At 36.5% G+C, this 21947-nt stretch overlaps 1 protein-coding gene across 2 annotated transcripts in view; it reads right to left on the bottom strand.

The window, feature by feature from the left end:
* Positions 1-582: 582 nt before the first annotated feature.
* Positions 583-21947, bottom strand: part of Sou (required for meiotic nuclear division 5 protein souji) — a 280328-nt gene continuing 258963 nt past the window's right edge. For both annotated transcript variants that reach the window (XM_090403620.1, XM_090403621.1), the window contains exon 9: positions 583-1045. In XM_090403620.1, the coding sequence (XP_090259746.1) occupies positions 982-1045 (64 nt within the window). In that variant the 3' untranslated portion in view covers positions 583-981. The remainder of the gene's footprint in view (positions 1046-21947) is intronic.

Here is a 21947-nt window from a genome sequence, read left to right as displayed (position 1 = left end):
TTTCATACCTATCTTTCTTTGAAATCCCAGGTCAATAATAACATTCACCTAATATATTTTCACACTTGTTTCTACTTCACACCAAATAAGATTCAACCTTATGACTTGTCCTAATCTGTCCATCAAAACAATGTATTTAAATAAGGGAAAATTTCCGGTAGTGTCACAGAATCTGGGAGTATTTTGAATTAAAAACAATAGCATATTAAAAACAGAATAAGAAAATCAAGAAACTATCTATTTATCCCTACCATTTTCTACTGTAAATCTGAGTAGCCACTCAGGTTTACAGTGGTATTTTAGCTAGTCCATGACACATATAAGAGAAATTCTTTGTAAGCATACCAGATTTTAACATCACACTGGTAATAATGTTTTTAACTTGTGTTACATAGTTATACAGACAACAGCAGCAATATACAAAATTATACAAAACAGCAACATCCACTGTGTTCAATATATTAAAGATTCTTAAGTGACCTTGACCCAAGAGTTTTGGATAGTTATTCCTCTTTTTTTTCAAATGAAATTTTGTTTTAAAATTTAACACAACAATGAAAGATGAAAAGATGCAAAACAGTCTGAGTATGTAGTAATATTTTACAAAACTGGCTTCTTTACATTTTTTTTAAATACATGATTAAACTTATCAAAATAAGTAATAGTAAATAAAAAAATGGCCATTTAAAATATAATCTGCACAGTTGTTTCACTTTATCCAATAAAGCACAGTAATTTGACTATGATTTAGAATGTCATAATTATATTTAAGTAATTTCAATAAGTAAACAAAAGTTAGAGGAGGAACTCAGAAACATATATAACAGAGACTAATTGCTTTATAGTCAGTCAGCAAGGACGTTTTTTTTTTCTCCTACCAGATAATCAGAAATTTATTACAGAAGCCAGTAAATAATTATAACAAGTATAAGATTTTCATTTCAGCAGACACAAAGTAACAGAACTGTCATATGTGGAGAATCAAAAGTGAATTAGCCTAGCATCAGATGGGTTTTGCTCTACTGGACAATATGGACATTTTAATCTGAAAGTAAATTAAGAATACAAAAGATATACATAATGAAATATTTTTTTCATCAGTACAGGTAATTATTTAATATCTATTCAAATACATATGCATATAAACATACATGTATACAAGGGCATGCTGAAAAGTTGTGATAACACCATGAAGAAATTGAGGTTGAACCATGTAACGTACACATTATTCTACATATCCCCCAATTCTGGAAGCTGTTGTAAAAGCTCAAAAATAGAGGAAAGAGTGCTGTAAAAGGAATAAGAGATGATAAAGGTGACACGAAAACTGAACATAAAGTTATTCTAGATGTCTGGAGTAATTACTTTGAAAAATTGCTAAATGAAACAAGCAGTGAAAACACAGTGGTGCTGTCATTGCTTGTCAGCAGGCATGCAATCAGGAATACATATCCATACTTGAAGTAGAAAGTCATCAAAAACCTGAAATGTGGAAAGGCAGCAGGAGTCTTGGTTGGACGAGCAGTTAGCATATCTGCTCTCCAGTCAAAAGGCTGCAGGTTTGAGTCCTAGCATGAGCATGGATGTTTGTGAATGTCTGTGGAAATACTAGTGGTAGTGGGAGGAGGTAGATAGCATTGATGTAGTTATGGTTAGTTGTAGTTGGTGGATTGAGTGGTGGAGACAGAGAGTTCTAGAGTAGGTGTCACGTAATAATAATAAGAAATAATAATAATATTAGACCAGAAATCCTCAAGTATGGAGGTATAAAAGTCTTGCAGTGGCTTTTTGTATATGGGTACTATGAGAGTGTAAACTGAATGCTTTTGTTGTCTATATATTATATTTATAGTTATTGTTCTCAATATATATTATTATTATTATTATACCCTGCCCCTTTGTAACCTCTATTGTATCTACTTGTATACGCTGATTTATTATTCTTATACCTTACTTCTATATTTCTGTTCTTTCATTAATCTTATTTAACACTTTCATTGCCAAGCTGAAAATTGGAATTTCGTGTGGTGGCCAATTTTTTTTTTTTTTATTTAGTTAGCGACGTCCACGCGATAACGCGTGATCGACCGTTTGGTGAGAGCTCGCATCGCGTGATATCGTTCATTGCCAAGCTGAAAATTGGAATTTCGTGTGGTGGCCAACTGTTTTTTATTTTTTTATTTAGTTAACGACGTCCACGCGATAACGCGTGATCGGCCGTTTGGTGAGAACTCGCATCGCGTGTTTGGCAATGAACATGTTAATCCTCCTTTTAACTTTATCTTTTTCTTTCATATACTCTGTTAACTTTCATCTCTTTTGCTCTACCTTTAGTATTCCTTCCTCATACCGGAGATCTATAGAAATTTGTTTAGATTAAAGACTGTGGCATAAGAATTATCAATACTTCCAGTAAAGTTCACTTTCCATACTAAGGCGGTTCTCAATATTTATTCACAGTCGTGGCTAACTCTTAACTTTAATTTGTACCTAATTTTAAACTCCCGCTCACAGGATCGTGTTTATTTAAAACAGTGCATTGCGTAAAAGATCAAGCAGCACACTTTGCAAATAAAACAAACATGTTTATTTTATATTTAATTAGTGTACAGTTTGTATGAAACATCATACAAACTATACACTAATTAAATGCTATTTGTTAATCCTCTCTAAGTTAAACACTTTAGAGGAAGCTTTCTTTAGGACATTTTCTTAAACATGCAACAAAATACCAGTGACACAAATAATTAAGCAATTAAATTAAATAACTATCAGCCCATTCACAATTTAGGAATTATCATGCCTTGATTAACTATAACCATAAATTCCAGTCTTCACTCAATATATATATAATTCTCTTTATGCAAACTACCTCTCATAACACTATATAGTAATTCTATATCTTTTCTTCTAAAACAGTCTTTTACAATAGACAAAATTACTTTAAAAACAACTCTCTATGCAAACAAATTCTCATTCTACTGTATATAGTAATTCTATAAGATTATCAGTCCTTCTAAGCAGTCCTTCACAACATAAGAAAAATTTACAACAAAAATTAATGCACATGACTCTCTTTCATCAGTATAGTGCACTTGTTCGTACTTCCTTCACAGATTCCCTGGATTCCTATCTATGTCAGGTCTTGGGTTTTCGCTTTAGAGGTTTCATGGATACCGTGTTCTCCTCTGGAGTGGCATGTGAGGGCTGGAGCGCGATTTTTCGGCATTATAGATACTCGGACGTACGGTCTGACGATCAAGGTTTGGTCATCCTGGTCCTGGGCTGTAGGTTTCGCTCTGTAGGTTTTCGCCTCCGGTTTTCCCTCCATGACCTCATCCAGGACGTAGTCCATGGATCGACTCCCTCCTCTTTTTCTCCTGGAGTCAACTCTGCCGATGCTCGAATGTCGATCTCGATCTCTTTTCTATGATCCTTATATTTGGTTCTCCGCGGGACCCTGGGCAAAGGTCTGGGACCCCCAAATATTCCCGTGCAAACTTTGAATTAAGGTCTGCGACCCCCGTATTTTCACGTGCAAACTCTTAACCTTCTTGAAGGCGCAGACTTCTAGTTCTCCCCGAAGAGTACGTTTAATCCTTTTACAGCATAGCAGAGACGCTTCTGATGTATACCGCTCTCTTTTGCTATTGACCTTGAAGGCGGTATCGGACTGGCTTTGAATACAATAGGTTTCCTCAATACTAAATACTAACATCAAATACATTTCCGAATTCTAAAGTACTGACTTGAACTTCTATTTTAAGACATCTTCTGTTTGCTCTATTTAGCATGTTAATTCCTCTGAGTTTTTATAAATGGGTATTACTTACATAGAAAAATTACAATACCTTGAATTTAACATATTCATATATCTTCTATTTATACAATTTTCCATGTTAATTCCTCTGAGTTTCAATATATGGGCTGTTAGTATTATTTACATAAAAATTTTACAAGTTTACTCTTTGTGAATTCTTTTGGATGTGACCCCCTTGTAAAAGTCAATGCAATAAAAAAGGAAATTTACGCTGCATTGAATTTTTACGAGAGTTCTACTCCAATCATCTGGAATTCGTCCCTCTGTCCAGGCCTTCTGAACTATCCAGTGCAGCCACCCACTGCAAGACTTTTATACCTCCATATTTTATTTATATCTCCATATCTCACATTCAGCAGAAACCTCCTGAATGTGAGAATTACAGAGGCATTTCCCTACTGAGTGTTCTTCCTGGTAAGATTTATGCAAGTATACCTGAGAAATGACTGAGACGGATTGTGGAAGTAAAGCTTGGTGAAGAACAAACTGAATTCAGGCCAAATAGAGGCTGTGTCAGGATCAGATTTTCACTTTATGACAAATAGTTGAGAAACTGTGAGAATATAACAAAGATCTGTATTTAAGTTTTGTAGACCTGCAAAAGGCATATGACAAAGTGCCAAGAGAAAAGCTATTCAAAACGCTACAGTTATATGGTGTCAATAGGGCATAATAACAAGCAATACTTAGTCTTTATTTGAGTTGTAAGTCTGCAGTTAGAAATGAAAAAAGTACAGGAAGATGGTTTGATGTTAAATCTGAAGTCAGACAAGGATGTACATTATCCACTCTGTTATTCATTATCTATATGGATTACATTATGAAGGAAGGTGTATTATTTTGATCTAACCTGATATCAAAATTGGAAATGTTCATCTCAGCTCCTTACTTTCTGCAGATGATGTTATACTTTTAAATAAATCCAGAACAAGTCTGCTAGATTTCCTGACTAAATTGAATAACTGTTGTAATAAATGTGGTACGAAAATCAGCAATAACAAGACAAATACAATGAAAATAGGCAGAAACATTATCAACTGCATCGTGAGTGGAGAACCTATAGAACAAGCAAACCATTTCAGCTACTTAGGCACAATTTTTAGTGAAGATGGTAAATTACACATGGAAATAGACAACAGAATTAGTAAAGCTGGTATGGTAGGAAGTTAGCTGAATAAATTTATATGGAGTAAGAGAAAAATTAGTCAAAACACTAAATTAGCTGTATATAAGCACAAATCAATTTTTACTTATGGATCTGAGAGCTGGATTAGAAATAAAACATTTGACCAAAGACTTCAGATATGAGAGTCCTGAAAGATTAGGGATATGAACAGATGGCATCAATGGCAATATCATATTAAAAACGAGGATATTAGGAAAGAACTTGACATCAGTAGATCCAAGAATGTGTTAGCAGAGCTAATCTCAGATGGTATGGTCACTTGAACAGAATGAAAGAGGAAGGATTAGCAAAATAAGTATTCTCTGCCAGGTTGCAGGAAAAAAGATTCAGAGGAAGATCAAGATACAGGTGGATTGATACAGTAAAAAGTACCTTAGAAGAGAGAAATATAAGATTTGATAATGTTAAAATCTTGACAGATAACAGATTGATTTGGAGGAAAATTGTCGATAAGAAGTTAGCAATGATGTAAGTTCTTCATGTTGTACTATCATAATATCCTGTACAATCCTTGAGGGTACATGTCAGGAATTTGATGATGTTATACACTTGTTTCAACACTGCTGCATCATTTGCAATCTCTGAAAAAAAAAAAAAGTCTTTTCCTTGTTACACAAACTAGTCCTTAGCTGCAGATATGACTTCACCATCTTTGTGTATTGTCTGCTGAGTTTCATGAGCAGTGTGAGCAGGTACATTGTCCTGCAAAAGCAACATGCCTCTGTTCAGTTTCCTGTGGCATATTTCCCTTCAGAGATGTTTAGTAAACCGCTGCTGTAATAGTTTCACCTTTTCTTGTGGGATACTTGGTACAGATTACACCATCCATATCCCAAAAGACAATGTCAATAGTCAGTCTCATCCAAGAACCTTCCCTGCTGACTTTTGTGTTCAGAACTTCTTTGCACATGGAGAACCTTTGTGTCTCCACTCCATTGACTGTTGTTTGGTCTCTGGGTCATAGTAATGAAGCCGTGTTTCATCAACAGTCACAATACAAGCCAAAATATTTTGACTTTTCTTGCAACATGAAAAGCAAAACCTATGACGTCTTTCTATATATCATAAAAGAAAAAGAGCGAATTATTACAATTTGACGAAACATTGGGGTTAAAGGGTTTAAAGATATGTTCTTTCTTGTGGTTATTTCAGTTGCTTTAATATAATTTTTGTTCTAGGTGTTTATCAGAACGTTTCACCCCCCATACAATATCTTATCTCATCCAGCAACTGTACACATTGCCATTTTGCTATTTTATATGAAAAGAACTTTTTTTTTTTTTAAATGATAATCTGAATTGAAGCCTTTGGCTCTTCATATATCTGATAATCTGATTTTTGCAAGGTTGTCCAACCTATAAAACTGTGGATAGGCAGTTGAGAGCATAAAAATAAACTTTTTAAGACTGGATTTGAAGATCTGAATTTTACTTTTTGGGAAATACATAAAGAACTGAAGTGAGTGATAATGGATGACTATTAGGTGGTAAAGATTTATAACCTTTCTTAGGAATGGGCTAAATATGGGAAAATGTCCAAACTATTGGAAAGTTACTGGTGGAATACGAGGGGATAAAAAGATGACACACAATGTTAATCAACAATGGAGTACACAAATCTTCATAGAAGAGATATTCCATCAAAAGGTTTTTGTGTATCAAGGTTGGACAAGAATCCTCTGTTCTCTTTCTGGAAAAATGTCAAAGTAGCATTAATATTACATATCCAGATTGGTAGGAGGAAATTTACTAAGACTGTCTATGCAGAAAAAACAGAGGAAAAGTAAGAAGCTAGAAGAGGCTCTTTCTGAATATGATGATGTCAAAGAGATGAAAGCAAGTTTGAACTACCCACACATGGGCATTGGAGTGTCACACGTCTTATCTTTCATGTGCAGGGTCATAAAAAAGTGCTGCTCTTTGCAAGACCATTATGCCATATTGCCTTGGTCTTCCTATACTTCTCTTACTCTTTGGTATCAAGGTCTTATAACTCTTCCCCCCCCCCCATCTGTTATCCATCTTTCTGTATGGTTTTCCATTATTCTCTTCATTTTTGTAGCCAATCATTTATTGGCTGTGTTTTACAATTTTCTTCCATTTGTGGGTGCCTAATTTTGTTTAATATTGTGATACCCTTAACCTTTTTTTAATGTTTTGATCTCAATAGCTTCATTCGTTTTTATTCATTCTAATTTTTACAGTTCCTGCATATTTTTCTGCAGCATGTGTTAGTACTAGTCTGACTTTGTAGATTTTTTTTTTCTTTACTTATGTTCTTAATCTTGCAGATGAAGCTGCTGAACCATTCAGATATTACACTAGGTTTCACTGCTTGTTTTTGTACTTCAATAAGTGTGATTTTATGGTTATTTAGTTTTGTAAATTGAAGTACTGGTTCATTTAAAGACTTTTCTTTATCTCTCATACTATCTATGTCTTTTCTTTCCAGGAGAAAGAAAAGACAGATAGATATCAGGCTCTCTTGTACCCCCTATACTAACTACTGTAGGCCTATGATGAGCACCTCTTTACTTTTCACCTCAATAAAGGTCCAAACTGATCTGGGTGCTCATGATAGCAGATAAATTGCAGCCAAAAAGAATAGGAGATAGTCGTGAGGGTGGCTGATCATTGAAAGCAGTCTGGTATGAGATTAAAGCCAGTAAGACAAAACATACAGATGATAGTAGTGCACAGGGTCATCTAGACAAAGCAATATTAAATTGTATACTAAGGTCAAGAGGCTTAATCAGGCAGAAGTTAGATGGATGAGTAATATCATTAAGCATGAGCTGCAGAAGAAGAAAATGCTGTGGAGGGTATATAAAGAGAAAGGTGACCAGCAAATTCATGAACAGTACAAGGCTCAAGCAAGAAAGGTGGAGAAGAATTTAGCTGAGTAGGCCAAAGAAAATTCCAAAGAGTTCTTTCATTATGTGGCATGTAAGAAGAAGAATGACTACGGAATATTAACCTTATTGAGAAATGATGGTTATGAGGTGACAGAAACAGATAAGATAGTTGAGTTCCTGAGCAAACACTTTGCAAGAATATATCGTCCAAGAGAGGTTACTGCTTTAACATATGTGACAGACAGAGATGAATGAACTGGAGATTCTTAGGATATTGCAGAGTCTCAATGTAAATACAGCTGTGGATTAGATGGGTTATCAGCTCGAGTTTTGGCAATGCCTCTGACTAGGCTCTTTAAGTATCAGCTCTGGCAGTGGAAAATGAATGGAAAGAGGGCAAAATAATTCCCTTGCATAAGGGAAGTTCTAAGATTGCAGTAGCAAATTATACACCAATCACTATCTCAGGTATGGTGGTAAAAATACTGGAAAATTCGTTCAAAAATAGAATTCAAGAATGGGTAAATAAGGGCATCTGGAGGGGCAATATGGATTTGTGAAGGGTCGGTCTTGCCTTAGTAATTTACTGTCTTTTTATAATAGAGTAACAGTAGAGGAAATGACTACACAATGATTTTGCAAAGCATTTGACAGAATACCACATGGAATTCTGTTATGCAAATTAGAACCAATGGGGATGGATTTGACACTGGTTAAGTGGAGAAGAAGGTGGCTGCTGCACAGATATAAAAAAGTGGTATATGGAGGAGCAGCATATGAGGAGAAAACAGGTGAGTAATGGTGTGCTGCAAGGTTCGGTGCTGAGAACATTGCTGTTTAATTTGTACATAAATGATATAGGAATTAACCTAAAAGGAATTATTGAGTTGTTTGCAGATGATGTGAAATTAGGAAGAGTAGTAGTTAATAAAGGTGACATGGAAAGCCTTGCAGGAAAATTTCAATAGGCTGCAGTATGGGCAAAAGATAATGGGTATCAGTTTAATGGGGAGAAATGTAAAGTTATGCATTTTGGGATAAAGGGTGTTTGGGTTGCCCGAATCAGTTGTGAGTGCTTTATCTGTTAATGGGTTCAAAGAGAGCTATGATAGATTGTGTGGATAGTTTGAGTCTAGAGATTTAAGGGTGATGGTAGACAGAGAGTTAAAGTTTAGAGGACATATTGCTAAAGTTGCCCATAAGTTTACTTGGTTATTGAAGAACTAACAGAGTAACATAAGTAGAAATAAGGCAGTTGTTCTTCCTCTTTATAAGGACTTGATACATCCATATCTGGATTACTGTGCTGAAGTTTGGTCTCCTGGGCTTCATGGAGATGAGGAAGTGGTGGAGAAGATCCAGAGGAGAGTGACCAAGATGGTGAGTGGCCTGTGGATGTTCCCAATGAGGATAGATTGAAAGTTGTGTGGATTGCAGAAGTTGGTTGATAGAAGAAAAAGAGGGAATATGATAGAAGCATTTAAGTTGCTTAAAGGGTTTATAGGAATGAGTGGAATGGGTTGTCAGAGACAGTTGTGAGTGCTTTATCCGTTAATGGGTTCAAGGAGAGGTATGATAGATTGTGTGGTTAGTTTGGGTCTCCCACAATGAGTTTTCAGACTTCATAAAGGCCCGTACAATAATAATAATAAAATAGAACTAAAATTTACATATAATTAAATAATATGCATTCATGTATATTACTGATAACAACACTACCATCTTCTTCTTCTTGCTGTTTGAAATCCAATTGTAGGAGGGTTGGGGTCCACGTCTCCCATGGTTATAACTAATAATTAAGGAATTGACAGCGTACACTAGGAATATAAATTAAATAAACTTTAATATATATTTTCCAATATTTCGGCAAACGTCATGTTGCCATCTTCTTGGGAACTTAATACAAAGACACGTGCACACAAGTACTACATAACAGCAAATGAGCTGTTATGTAGTATTCCTTCCTCATTTGCTGTTATGTAGTACTTGTGTGCACGTGTCTTTGTAATAAGTTCCCAAGAAGATGGCAACATGATGTTTGCTGAAATATCGGAAAGTATATATTAAAGTTTATTTAATTTATATTTCTAGTGTATGCTGTCAATTCCTTAATTATTAGTTATCATGTTTAACCAGCGTATAAGCCTCTCTACAAGAATTACTCCCATGGTTAACCTCTCCATCTGTGTGTGTGTGCGTGTGTGTGTGTGTGTGTGTAAGTACATGCACACAGTTGTATGAATGAACGTGAAAGACAATCACAAACACCCATGCCCACCACAGGATTTGAACTTGCAGCCCTTTGGCCGGAGAGTGGATATGCTAACCACTTGACCAAAGAGGACGGCAAGTAACAACAACACTATCATAACTTGAAGAATATGGGGGGGGGATGGAAAGTTCTGATAAACACCTACAACAAAACTGATAATAAAGTAACTGATATAACCACAAAAAAGAACACACAAGGGTATAAAAACATAGGTTACCTTCATGACTCTGCTACTAGTATGTTCTTTCTTGATTATATAAGTTGCTTTACTATCAGTTTTGTTCTGGTTGTTTATCAGAACTTTCCACCACCTCCCACCCCTTGCAGAAGCAGAATGGTTGGTTCATTATTTAGATTTCACCAGAACAACTAAGGAAGTGAGGTAAATGTATCACGTCTGTAAATTGCATATTCTCTAGCCAGCTGCATTTTCTATAGAATGAAAACCCAAGATTCGGATAATAAAAATCTTACTACTTCCATATGAGACAAGCTAAATTACCTACAGCTGAAAACACTTTTATCAATGCAAAATTTTTGTTCTCTCTTTTTTTTCCTTTTTCTGACCTTTGTTTTTGTCCGAAGAGGTTCTGCTATTTATTTGCTTATATTTATCCATTCCTCATTTATGTCAGCATAAACAAATATTGGGTCAATCAATTCTGTTATAGGTCTCTCACTCAGGACATAACTTCACACCTACCCAGTTGCTTACTTCGTACAAATCTCAAATCCGCCCAACCTTGTAATGCTGCTCTCACATTTCGGGTTATGCACCTAAGACTTTCCACAGATATCCCGCTACGGGCTTGGATGTTTGTGATTGTCTGTGGAAATACTAGTGGTGGCGGTCGGCGGTAGATGGCGTTGGTGTAGTTGCAGTGGATTGTGAGTGGTGGAAACAGAGCTGTAGAGTAGATGCCCTCCCTCGATGAGTCTTGGACTCCCTGGAGGCGACAAATAATAATACTAATAATAATATTTCCATGATCACTGTTCAGCACAATTAGCATCCATTATGCCTCTATTTCTGCTAAACCTAAAGGAACATGAGCAGCAGCTGCTCAACATCCTTCTACAGCTGAACTATAGATGCATGAACCTGATACTCCTAGTCATCTTTTATTCCATCTACCTCAGTTCTGGGGAAGAGCTTTTCACCATGAAGTATTTCCCAAGGACTGCAACTTCCAGCTCTTCAGAAGAATATCTACAGATTACTTTGCTCTTGAATCCCCCCCCCCCCAGCTCACACATGGCATTTATTTGCTATAAGCCTTGTGTCCTCTTATATGTGGGAATGATATAATAATAATAAAAACAGAGCAATAATCAATAATACTTTCCTGGAGTAGGTAAGTTTCGAGTGTCTTTCTACACCCCCCCCCCCATCAGATCCTCGTTATTTTTTTGTGATTTCCATGTTGTTTTTGTATTACTATTTTTGAGATTACCAGATCACCCAAATCCCAGACAACAATAACAACACTGATAATCATAACTGATAACACAAATCTGTGTGCATATGATGCATGTATTTGGCCTCTTGAGGTATGAAGAGAATTAAGAAGCTATGGAGAGAATGTAAAGAAGCATTACAAAGATGATGTCAGATTATGAAATGTAGATTATGAGGACAGATTGAGAATACGTGGACTGGAGACCCTGGTAAATAGACAAGAGATGGCATGATAGAGGCTTGTAAATTCCTGAATAGGTGTTACAGTATATCTGCTGATGAAATTTTTTATTACACAGAAGGGAATCCATGGCAGATGAATATGTATATGGTTAAGAAAGGCGTGAAGGCTAGACTTTTCTCTCACAGTGCTGTGCAGTTGAAGTGAAAAGTGCATCCTGTGTGAATGATTTATGGCCTACCTCAATGAGGCTTTGCCCCCTTGGAGGGCTCTGATTATAATAAGGTTAAGCTTTAACCTTTAACTTAAACTTTAACTAACCAATGTGCCTCTCTCACTTGTGAAGATACTTTTTTTTTGTTAACAATTATAAAGTCTGTTATTGAATGTAATCCTCTGGCACTCTGTGTATATTTATGTGGACTTCTAATGGGCAGGCAACACAATATACAGCCTCTCCCACATACCTTTCCATGGTGTTGCCTATTTCCAAAAAAGGGGCTCTGGTAAACCCTGCTACAAAAAAGATACCTTCCTAGTTGGAGGAAATGCCAGCTAGACCAACTGGTGGTAGATGACGTTCTCTGTGTGGTGAAATACAACCAGTCACCTTACTGGAGGCAGGAAGTGGTTAATTACTACATTTGATCTCCAGAGTAGAAAGTGCACTTTCTGTTTTTTCCCATTCTCCATGCAGTAAGTGATACCTTCAAGGGCATGTGCATATTTAGAAACTCAAATCTTCTTCTATTCTGAGGGTGAATCAGTAAAAACAGTGATGGTGCAGGCTAACTACCCCACAGTGCATGGGTAAAAACTTATCAGTCATAATTCAGAGTATGTGTCAGTCAACTGACACATACTCTGCTAGGTCATGCATGGAGAGGGAGTCTGAATAGTAATATGTGGGAAACACTGGTGAGGGAGACTGGTCACTCTCTGTATGGATGTCATGTCTAAGAGTATCTCCTGACACCATGTCCTCACTCAATTCGTCCTTCTAACCATAAATTAACCTATAAAAATCATACAAATAATATAGTATGGTGAAAAAAAAACTACTGAATAGCTACACCGATATATGTTATGGGTTAAATAGGTTTATTAACAAAAAAAATATATGTTTACACATGATGATATGTACCTCCACAACTATCAGTGGAATCTTGGTCAAAGAAAGCACTTACGACAGTAGATTACATGCACAAAATTGGTACCTTGTCTTTCAAGATAGGTTTCATAGAGCATGCAAAGGTCCTCTGTCATCTTGGAGAACAAGGGTTGGTCATCTGCTGGATATATTATCTAATTTTATCCCTTAGTTCATCATATTTTGAAGGTGGGTCATGGTGGAATACCCATTCCTTCAACATATCCCAAACAAAAGCATCAAGTGATGTGAGATTAGGAGAATGGGAATTCTGTGAACCCCTTGGAATGGGTCTCAGGGAAGTGTTCTGATAAATAGGCTTTAGAACCATGGGATGTGTGACAGGCTGCTCCATTCTACTGGAATATCTGTGCACGAAATGGAATGTTTTTTGCACAACACATCCTATGCAAATCCTGGGTGAATGGAACCAATACATTCTCCATGTAGCATTCGCTATTCAAGGGTCACCATTACACCATCCTCTTCAATGAAGTAGGACCCAATTATGTCATGGGCAGAAACCACACACACCATGTGGTGAATCTTCTTGCTGTGAAAAGGTTTCTCTTGGACAAATTCAGGTCTAGAGAAACCAAGAAACCTCTAGGTTCATCTGTTCACATGACTGCTTAAATGGAAATGCACTTTGTTCAAGAACCAGACATTATGGAGGAAGGACGGATTTTCATAGACATTGGCCAGCACACATGCACAGTATTCCCACTATGCAGCATAATCCATTGTCGTTAAACATTAACCCACAAAAAAGGCACCCAGCTCCTTATGGATTTTCTGTGGTGACCACCTCGGTATCCCAAGTTTTACTGCTCTTCGGCATTGACTGTAATACATATTCCAGCACACACCTGTGATTCTCATTTGTATTAACAGTTCATGGTCTCCCTGAATGCCTGTTGCATTGTGGCAGAACACTCCCAGTATATTGAAACCTTTCAATTAAGGCAATGGATGAAGCTACTGCTTGGGACACACTCATGGAAACAATGAAAAAACTGTTCACAAACATGTTGTAGGCTTAGAATATTTGCTCTACCAACTCCGTATGAACAAAATAATGCTCAACAATAAATTACTTTTCGTCCAACAACAAAACCATTGCTCCAGCTAAATGTAATGGTACAGATTCTACAAATGCTCTTCTATTAATGTGCATGTAGTCGAATGTACTGAAAGAGGTGTCAAAGTTCAGTACTGTTTTTCTTTTTGCACCATACCATATAATGAATCATGCACTGACAGTGACAATGCAACCAAAACTAATCCCAGAAAAAAGATTGACCAAGCACAATACAAACCATACCAGAATCTACACAATAAAAATCGCTTCGCATCCACTTTACTAACATTTGTGTTACAAACACCAACAAAAATGACATTTACCATCGTTCAGTCAACAACCCAAATTGCAACTACATCTACTACTGTTCATCTTAAACACACGAATTACACACAACATAATTCGTTCTGTTCTACACAAGGAGCCTTTGTAAAATCTGATACTGCTTGCCAGAGAATGGCTAATTTAGAAGTCCCTGCTTTTAACCTACTCTGGCTCAAGGTTTTCTTGCCTCATTTAGTAATATCACCTGCTGTATATACTGGTCTCCAAAAACTATTCTGACCTTTTCATCTTCCTCTCCATTAAGATGGACCATCCAAATACTGAAGTTATCTTCATAGGTGAACTTAACATCCACAATTCTAACTGGCTTCTCCTTTTCCAACAGCGTTGACCAAGATGAATGAGATGCAAAAGTCTTTGCTATAAGCAATGACCTAATGTAAATTGTATATCTACCTACTGGAATTTGTGATAACCCTCCTCATTTCCCAATACTCTTCATCCCTTTTTAATCAGCTCTCCTTCATATACCGCAGAGGCTTGTTCAAGTCTCCTCTCTAATAGCATACCCTTACTCCAACTTCCAACCTTATGTCCTTTGGCACTACAAGTGGAATGATCTCATCTCTGGAATTTCTACTCTTCCTTTCCATGGTCTGACTATTGCTTCTTCTCCCTTAACCCAAATACTTGTTCTAAGTGAGTGATAGAAATTATCCTCACTGGCACGAAGGCCTTCTTTCCCCATTCTACTCAAAATTCTCATCCATCTACCAAAGCAGTTGAAGGAAAAAAATAAATAAATAAATAGACTGCAAAAGTTGGCATGTATCAAAAACCCAAGCTTCATACTTAATCTATGCTGAACCATGCAATAAATGCATATCAGTCATAGGCAATCTAAATCTAACTTCAGAAAGGCCAACCACAGAAAACTTGCCTCGTGTCATGGAAGTAGTGCCATCTGCTCCCTTGACAAAGCCATCAGATGCAATTTCTGCTCACCTACATTCCTGCCTTCTTATCCAAATAGTGCATCTGTTACACCAAAAGGTAAAACTAATCTTCTGGTATCACTCTTTCACTCTAACTCCTACACAGATGATCGGAATCTGTGTAGGAGTTAGAGTGAAAAAAACTACATAAGACAAATGTAGTTTTTCAGCAAAAAAAAAAAGACATCAGAAGAATACCAAAATTTTAATAGATGCCACTAGGACAGGGGTATTTTAAGAAAACTTAAAATACCCCTGTCCTAGTGGCATCTCTCTAACTGAACTCATATGTTGTGCTCTTAAGCTAACACATCCTGCATCATCTATTCCAAAAAAGGAAGTTAGAGGTCTAATCTCAAACTATTGACCAGTTGCCACCACCTCAATCCTCTCCAAAATAATGGAACAAAGTCATCAATAATCAACTTCTCTGTTATCTAGAGCAATGCTTCCCAAACTTCTGGATGTCAGGGCCCCCTTTAGAAAAATTAAAATATTTCATGGCCCCCCTCGAAAAAAAAATTGTAATATAAACATATATTATTATATTTATTGTATTTATATTCAATACAAAACATACACAGCGAATATTGCAAAAATCAAATGCAAATATTACATTTTTAGCACCTAACACACACTTTTGACATGACACATTATCTCATATTGTTATATTATTATTATTATTATTACTATTATTACGGGCAACTCCAGGGAGTCATTGGACTCATCGAGGGAGGCCCCAAATCATATTCATCACAACTATTCGACATTCATACAGTATCTATCATACCTCGCCTTAAACTCATTCACTGTCACAGCATCCACCACAGACTCAGGGAGCGCATTCCACTCATTCACTACTCTAAAAGTAAAGAACCCAGCTCTAACACCTTTACTAACTACACTTTTACCCAGTTTCCATGGATGTCCCCTAGTCCTCCCAAAACCAGCCCTGTTCTCAAAAATATCTTCTGAATTAATTTTATAGAAACCCTTCAGTAATTTGAATGTCTCAATCATATCTCCCCTCCTCCGCCTATCAACCAATTTTTGCAACCCACAAATCCTCAACCTGTTCTCATACGGTTCATTCCACAGACCTGCTATCATCTTGGTCACTCGCCTCTGGATCCTCTCCACCTCCTCCCCATCAAGAAGAAACCTAGGTGACCAAATCTGAGCACAGTAGTCTAGATGGGGTCTTATCAAGGCTCGATACAGAGGAACAATAACCTGCTTGTCTCTGCTTGTCATCGTATTCTTCAGCAACCAAGTGATTTGATGAGCTGTTTTGGTCACTTTTGCAATGTGTCCCCTAAATTTCAATTCCTTATCTACCAACACTCCTAAATCTCGTGCCTCATCAATTTCCTGGAGCACGGTTCCACCAATGCAGTAAACTGCCGCCAATCTTTTCACCCCAAAATGCATAACCTTACATTTTGCCATATTAAACTGACATCCATTCTCCTTAGCCCAGACCTCCAATCTATCCAAATCATCTTGCAAAATTTTGACGTCATCTGCATTCACTATTGCCCTACCCAACTTCGCATCATCCGCAAACAAATGAACAGTTCCTCTCAGATCATTTCCTATATCATTTATGAACAAATTAAACAGCAGTGGTCCAAGAACAGATCCTTGTGGCACACCACTAGTCACAGGCCGTCTTGTGGACTCTACTCCCAAAATAATGGAAATAATAATGGAATATAGATAGATATATATTGTTATTGTACATTTGCAGTACAAGCACATGAAACGTAAAACGATTAGTAATAAAGAAAGAATTAAAAACATAAAAGAAGTTTAATAACAATTTAATGTGATGGACGTGTTTCAATACTGCTACACCAATATCAGGTGAAATATTTGAAACTGCAATTCTTAGATTTCTGCTATGAAATGAAACTTATATGAATAAGCATATATTTAATAATATTCGTTAAGCGCCGAAATACGCAGGAAGCAAAATTTGTGAACCCGCACCAATGTGTGATTTTTTTTCCATTAAAATATAAAAAATAACAAAAAATAAATAATAAATAATAAAAATTAAATACGTTTCTTTTAAGATAAAAAAAAAATCTACTTAGTCTTAAAAGATTTTAAATTTGTTTTCATTATTTCATGGCCCCCTCAACAAAACCTACAGCCCCCCAAGGGGGCCACGGCCCACAGTTTGGGAAGCGCTGATATAGAGAGGCCCACTAGTATGGATTCCACCAATCAAAATCCTACATCACCCACCACTGAACACATGACATGGAAAGGTTCAGAGAAATGCTGTCAATGTTGACAATTTCCAGTGGCTTTGATCACTTCAGGCATTAAAGCATGCTAAACAAACTGTCATCCTCTGTAACTTGATAGCCAGCTTCCTTGTTTACTGCATATCATGGTGGATGGCGTCACATTTTTTCTGATGATAGTAGTTGACATTCGTCCCACTCATTTGGCAAATCATGCAGTGTTCTGCGATCCCTAGGTTCAAGATCACTTTCAACCAGTGCCTTAAATATCGATCTCCATATCATCTTTCAATAAGGCAAGGACAATCTGGTCATCGTCAATGCCCCACCAAAATACAGTCTTGTCTCTTCTCTCACAAAAGGGATCTCAGCTCACTTTACACATAGTAATACACAAATCATCAGACAGGATGTACTCTCTACTGGACTAACATTTACCCCATCCTCCCATGGTATAAATCACATCACAGCAAACTTATGTCCTTCGGCATCTAAAGAATTAGGTGTTCGCTTCTTCTCAGGATGCTATTTTTTTTAACTCATCAAAGCAACTATGAACAAATCCCAAATCTGCCCACCTTAGAATACTGCTTACATGTTTGGAGTGATGCACCTAAACCTCTTCTTAAAAAGTCCTGTCTAGAGAAGTGCAATTCAGCTTATAGCTGATCCTCCTCTCTTACAGACTCACTTTAACCTCTCATATGCAACAGGCCTATCAGAAAGGAGAGGAATGATGGTTGCCAATTCAGGTAGCACTGACCATGGAAGTATCTGTAGACCTATTAAAACCAGAGCAGCAGCTTTTCAGTCCAACTGTGAATACACTAAATTTCTTGTCTGAAAAAAGCATGGGGTTTTATAGCCAATTTTCTCATGTTTACATAATGAGAAACCCAATTTCTAGGAAGAAAAAATCCACTTGCTCGTGCTAGAGACTGATTAACTTGGAAACTAGTTGAAGAAAGGCTTAGAAAAAGTTCCTTTCAGTCAGCAACTAGAACTAAACTCAGCTCTTTCTCTGGACAGCCTAGCACTGAGGGTGCAAATGCCACTTCCATTGAGCTACACAGACTCCGGCTTGGAAGTTGAGTTTCTTAACAGATTATCAAACTTACTGATGTTTGACTATTAATTTTTTGGGGATTATTTTTCTGTTGAAGTATTGGAGACATCCAAAAGGATCATTCAACATTACAGTGAGCTCCTCTTTTAACACACTTATAGCATTGCTTGTGTAGGCAACTAGAGCACAAGCAGCATCATTTTGTTTAGGAGAGCAAAGCCAGCATGCTTGTATATCCAGAAAGCATTTTTTGAACAAAATCAGTGTTTTTGTTTTATGCAGTTTGGGATGATGTTATTATATCAGCAGAAGTTTAAAAAAGCTCACCTATTTAGTTGCTTGGAAAGCTTCAGTTTTATCTTACTGCACCTATGGGCTTTGCACTATGAAATCTATTAGATTATAGCAAGTCTGTTCATAAGGCTTACTTGTTGGCCATTCATATTGGCATTTTTATAAGGAAATTACAATGTAGAATAATTACATTGTAATTATTCTACATTGCCATAGAATTACTTAATTAGTCCTTTCTTTCATGCTTACACGGTGATCAGAATACATTTTGAAAAATTATGGACACAACTACCGTGTTACAGAGTAAAACTTTAGTTTAATATAAACCAAAATCAACACTCAACATTTCGACCTTCATATCAAGGTCATCCTCTGGAGCATACACAATATATACAGAGAAACAAGCTGCACTATAATCTACATGGTTTGCTAAAGTTAACGACCAACCGTTACTACAATTATTGGCCTAACCTCTGGTGAAAAAAAAAAAACTTTACTACATCAAAGCGAGAGTCTTATTATTATTATTATCTATTAGGTTACAAAACTAAGAGTTGGGCTGGAGAGCAACAAGTTTATATATATTAAAAAAAAAAACATGATTATACATATACCATATTTGCCGGTGTATAAGAGACACCCTCTTTTTTGTACACATTTTTTAGGAAAAAAACTTTATCACTGAATATTCTTCTAATGAATTTATAGTATTTCAAGTATAAAGTAATAAGTAGATCTACTTTCAACAAATACCTAATCTAACTAGGAAAGAGTACCCACCTTTTAATCTTCTTCATCAAAACCCAGAAATTCATCTGCAGAGCTAAATAAGAGACACTTTAAATCTCTTCTAAATCCGAATCTGAGTCCTCATACAACAAATTGTCCTTTGTACCATCCAGCGCATTACTAATGCCACACTTCTTAAATGATTTAACCACTGTCTCAGTTTTCACAGCATCCCATGAAGCTTTGACCCACTCACAAACTTGCGAAATGCTAGGCTTCTTCCTTCTTCCTGATGGCGTAACCTCAAAATCTTCGGGATGCAGTGTTCCACTTCTCCTTCATAAATCCCTTAAATGGTTTATTAATACAGACATCTAAAGGTTGAAGCTGACCTCCAGGAATTACAGCTAACTGAGTTTTTAATTCCTTGAGTTTATTTTTAACATCTTCTGTTCTGTGAGAACGAAACTGATCCCATACTAGCAGAGCAGGCTTCTTCAACAGTCTGCCAGAACGCCTAGACCAAATGTTATCTATCCATAACTGGAATACTAAAATGTATTCCTGTAACCGGAATACATAACTAACGTAACTGGAATGCTCTCTCTCTCTCTCTCTTGCTTCCTTGCGGAAGCAAGGAAGCAAGAAAGAAATCAAGTAACCTTGAACACAGAAAATTTCCAGAAATGAAAGCAATAAAAAACCGAGTATCGGCATATAAGATGCACCCTGTTTTTCAGACCTATTTTCAAAGAAAAAAAGTGCATCTTATACGCCGGCAAATACGGTAAATTTCAACCAATTGGTATGGAATAGTTTCCTAAAGTCCTAAAGTATGCTAGTGTTAAATTTGGAATGAACACTTAAATTGTTTTTCAGTGTTTCGTTTGGGATTTAACTGAGATGCAACATCTTGAAAAAAAAAATGACTTGTAAATAGATAATAGTTGAATCTTTGTACATATAGAATTAATAGTCTTTTCATGTAAAAAATTGTAAATGGTCCTTAAATAACAACAAGAAAATAAGGTATTGTAAAGGCGACTTTGTAACAAGAAGGTCAAAGTTTAGTGTAAACAATTGTAATCCGATTAATAACATGACCGCGGGCAAATTACGATACAAACCGAAGGCACGTGTAAACTAACCTCGTGAAGACGCAATGAGAAGAGAAGGTGTGATGTGCAAAATTTGGGTGGCGTCTGCAAAATCAATGACGTAATAGGGAAAAGAGACGTGGAGCCTATAAAAGTTTTAGGGACACTAGTTCGAGGCTTCTTTTTGGTGGTTATTTTTCAACTCGTTCAGGTTTTGGGTGTCAGCTGTCCCCTGCGGTTTTCTGTGGGTAGTTGCTTCAAAGAGTGACGGGAACGAATGTGTTGTTCAGTGGCGATGATGTGGCTAAGTAGCAGGTTTGTCCAAGCATAGCATTTCATGCGACGAGAGGAATAGCGAACGCTTGGTTGTTCCAAGCGTTCGTTGTTCCTCTCACCAGGCACACATTTCCGTCTTATGGGTTCCTGAGCATAAGGTTAGAAAGAAGCACATGTCCGAAGAATTATCGACTGGCCAAGACAAGGAACAAGGAATCAAAAGACAAGGAAGCGATCGGAAGAAAGTCTAAAGGAACAGAATGAGAAATATCATCTAATTGAATTCGTCAGGCTGGTAAAGTAGAGTTTATGTCTTATCGTATAATATCTTGAAGCCAGGGTGAGCAATTGTGTGTAAAATTTGTAAATCGGACTTGTTAAGGCAGAAGTCAGGACTTTGATACATATTTCTCGAATAAGGATCTTTAGTATTAGAAGAGTAAGGTTTCAAGCATTATTGTTAATTTTTGTTCGATGTATTGTATTGAAGTTAATTAAGGAGGAAGTGAGGCTAAATCTACTTATTTGTATTAAGTATTTGGAATATGGGCAGATTGAAATTTTGTTATATATCATCTGATGAGAAATACTTATTGTGAACTTTATCTTGTGTTTTAGTTTAGCTTATTTAATTTTTGGGACCTTTCAACTAGTTTAAGTTTTGTTTAACAAGTATCATATTTAGTATGAATAAATTTCTTTGTCTTTTAATCCAAAATACATGTCTGATCATTTAAGTCAATGCACCACCTGCTTTAAATATAGAACCTGTATATGTAAGAAGCGTGGGAGTTTAAGATAGGAAACGGTTACGACTGCAGTTAAGAGTAAATTAGTAAGGGCTTGAGTGATTCTGATAGTTTTGGAAATCGTGATAATCAGTGAGTCATATCTCTGACAAGAAATTCTATCTTGTATAGGAACTAAGATGGTGCAGTTAAACAAAT

This window comes from Typopeltis vanoorti, chromosome 14 (assembly GCF_054136105.1).
Source record: "Typopeltis vanoorti isolate ZY-2024b chromosome 14, IOZ_Tvanoo_1.0, whole genome shotgun sequence".
Taxonomy (NCBI): Eukaryota; Metazoa; Arthropoda; class Arachnida; order Uropygi; family Thelyphonidae; genus Typopeltis; species Typopeltis vanoorti.
The sequence above is the reverse complement of the archived record's forward strand: the minus strand, read 5'-3'. Positions and strand labels throughout refer to the sequence as shown.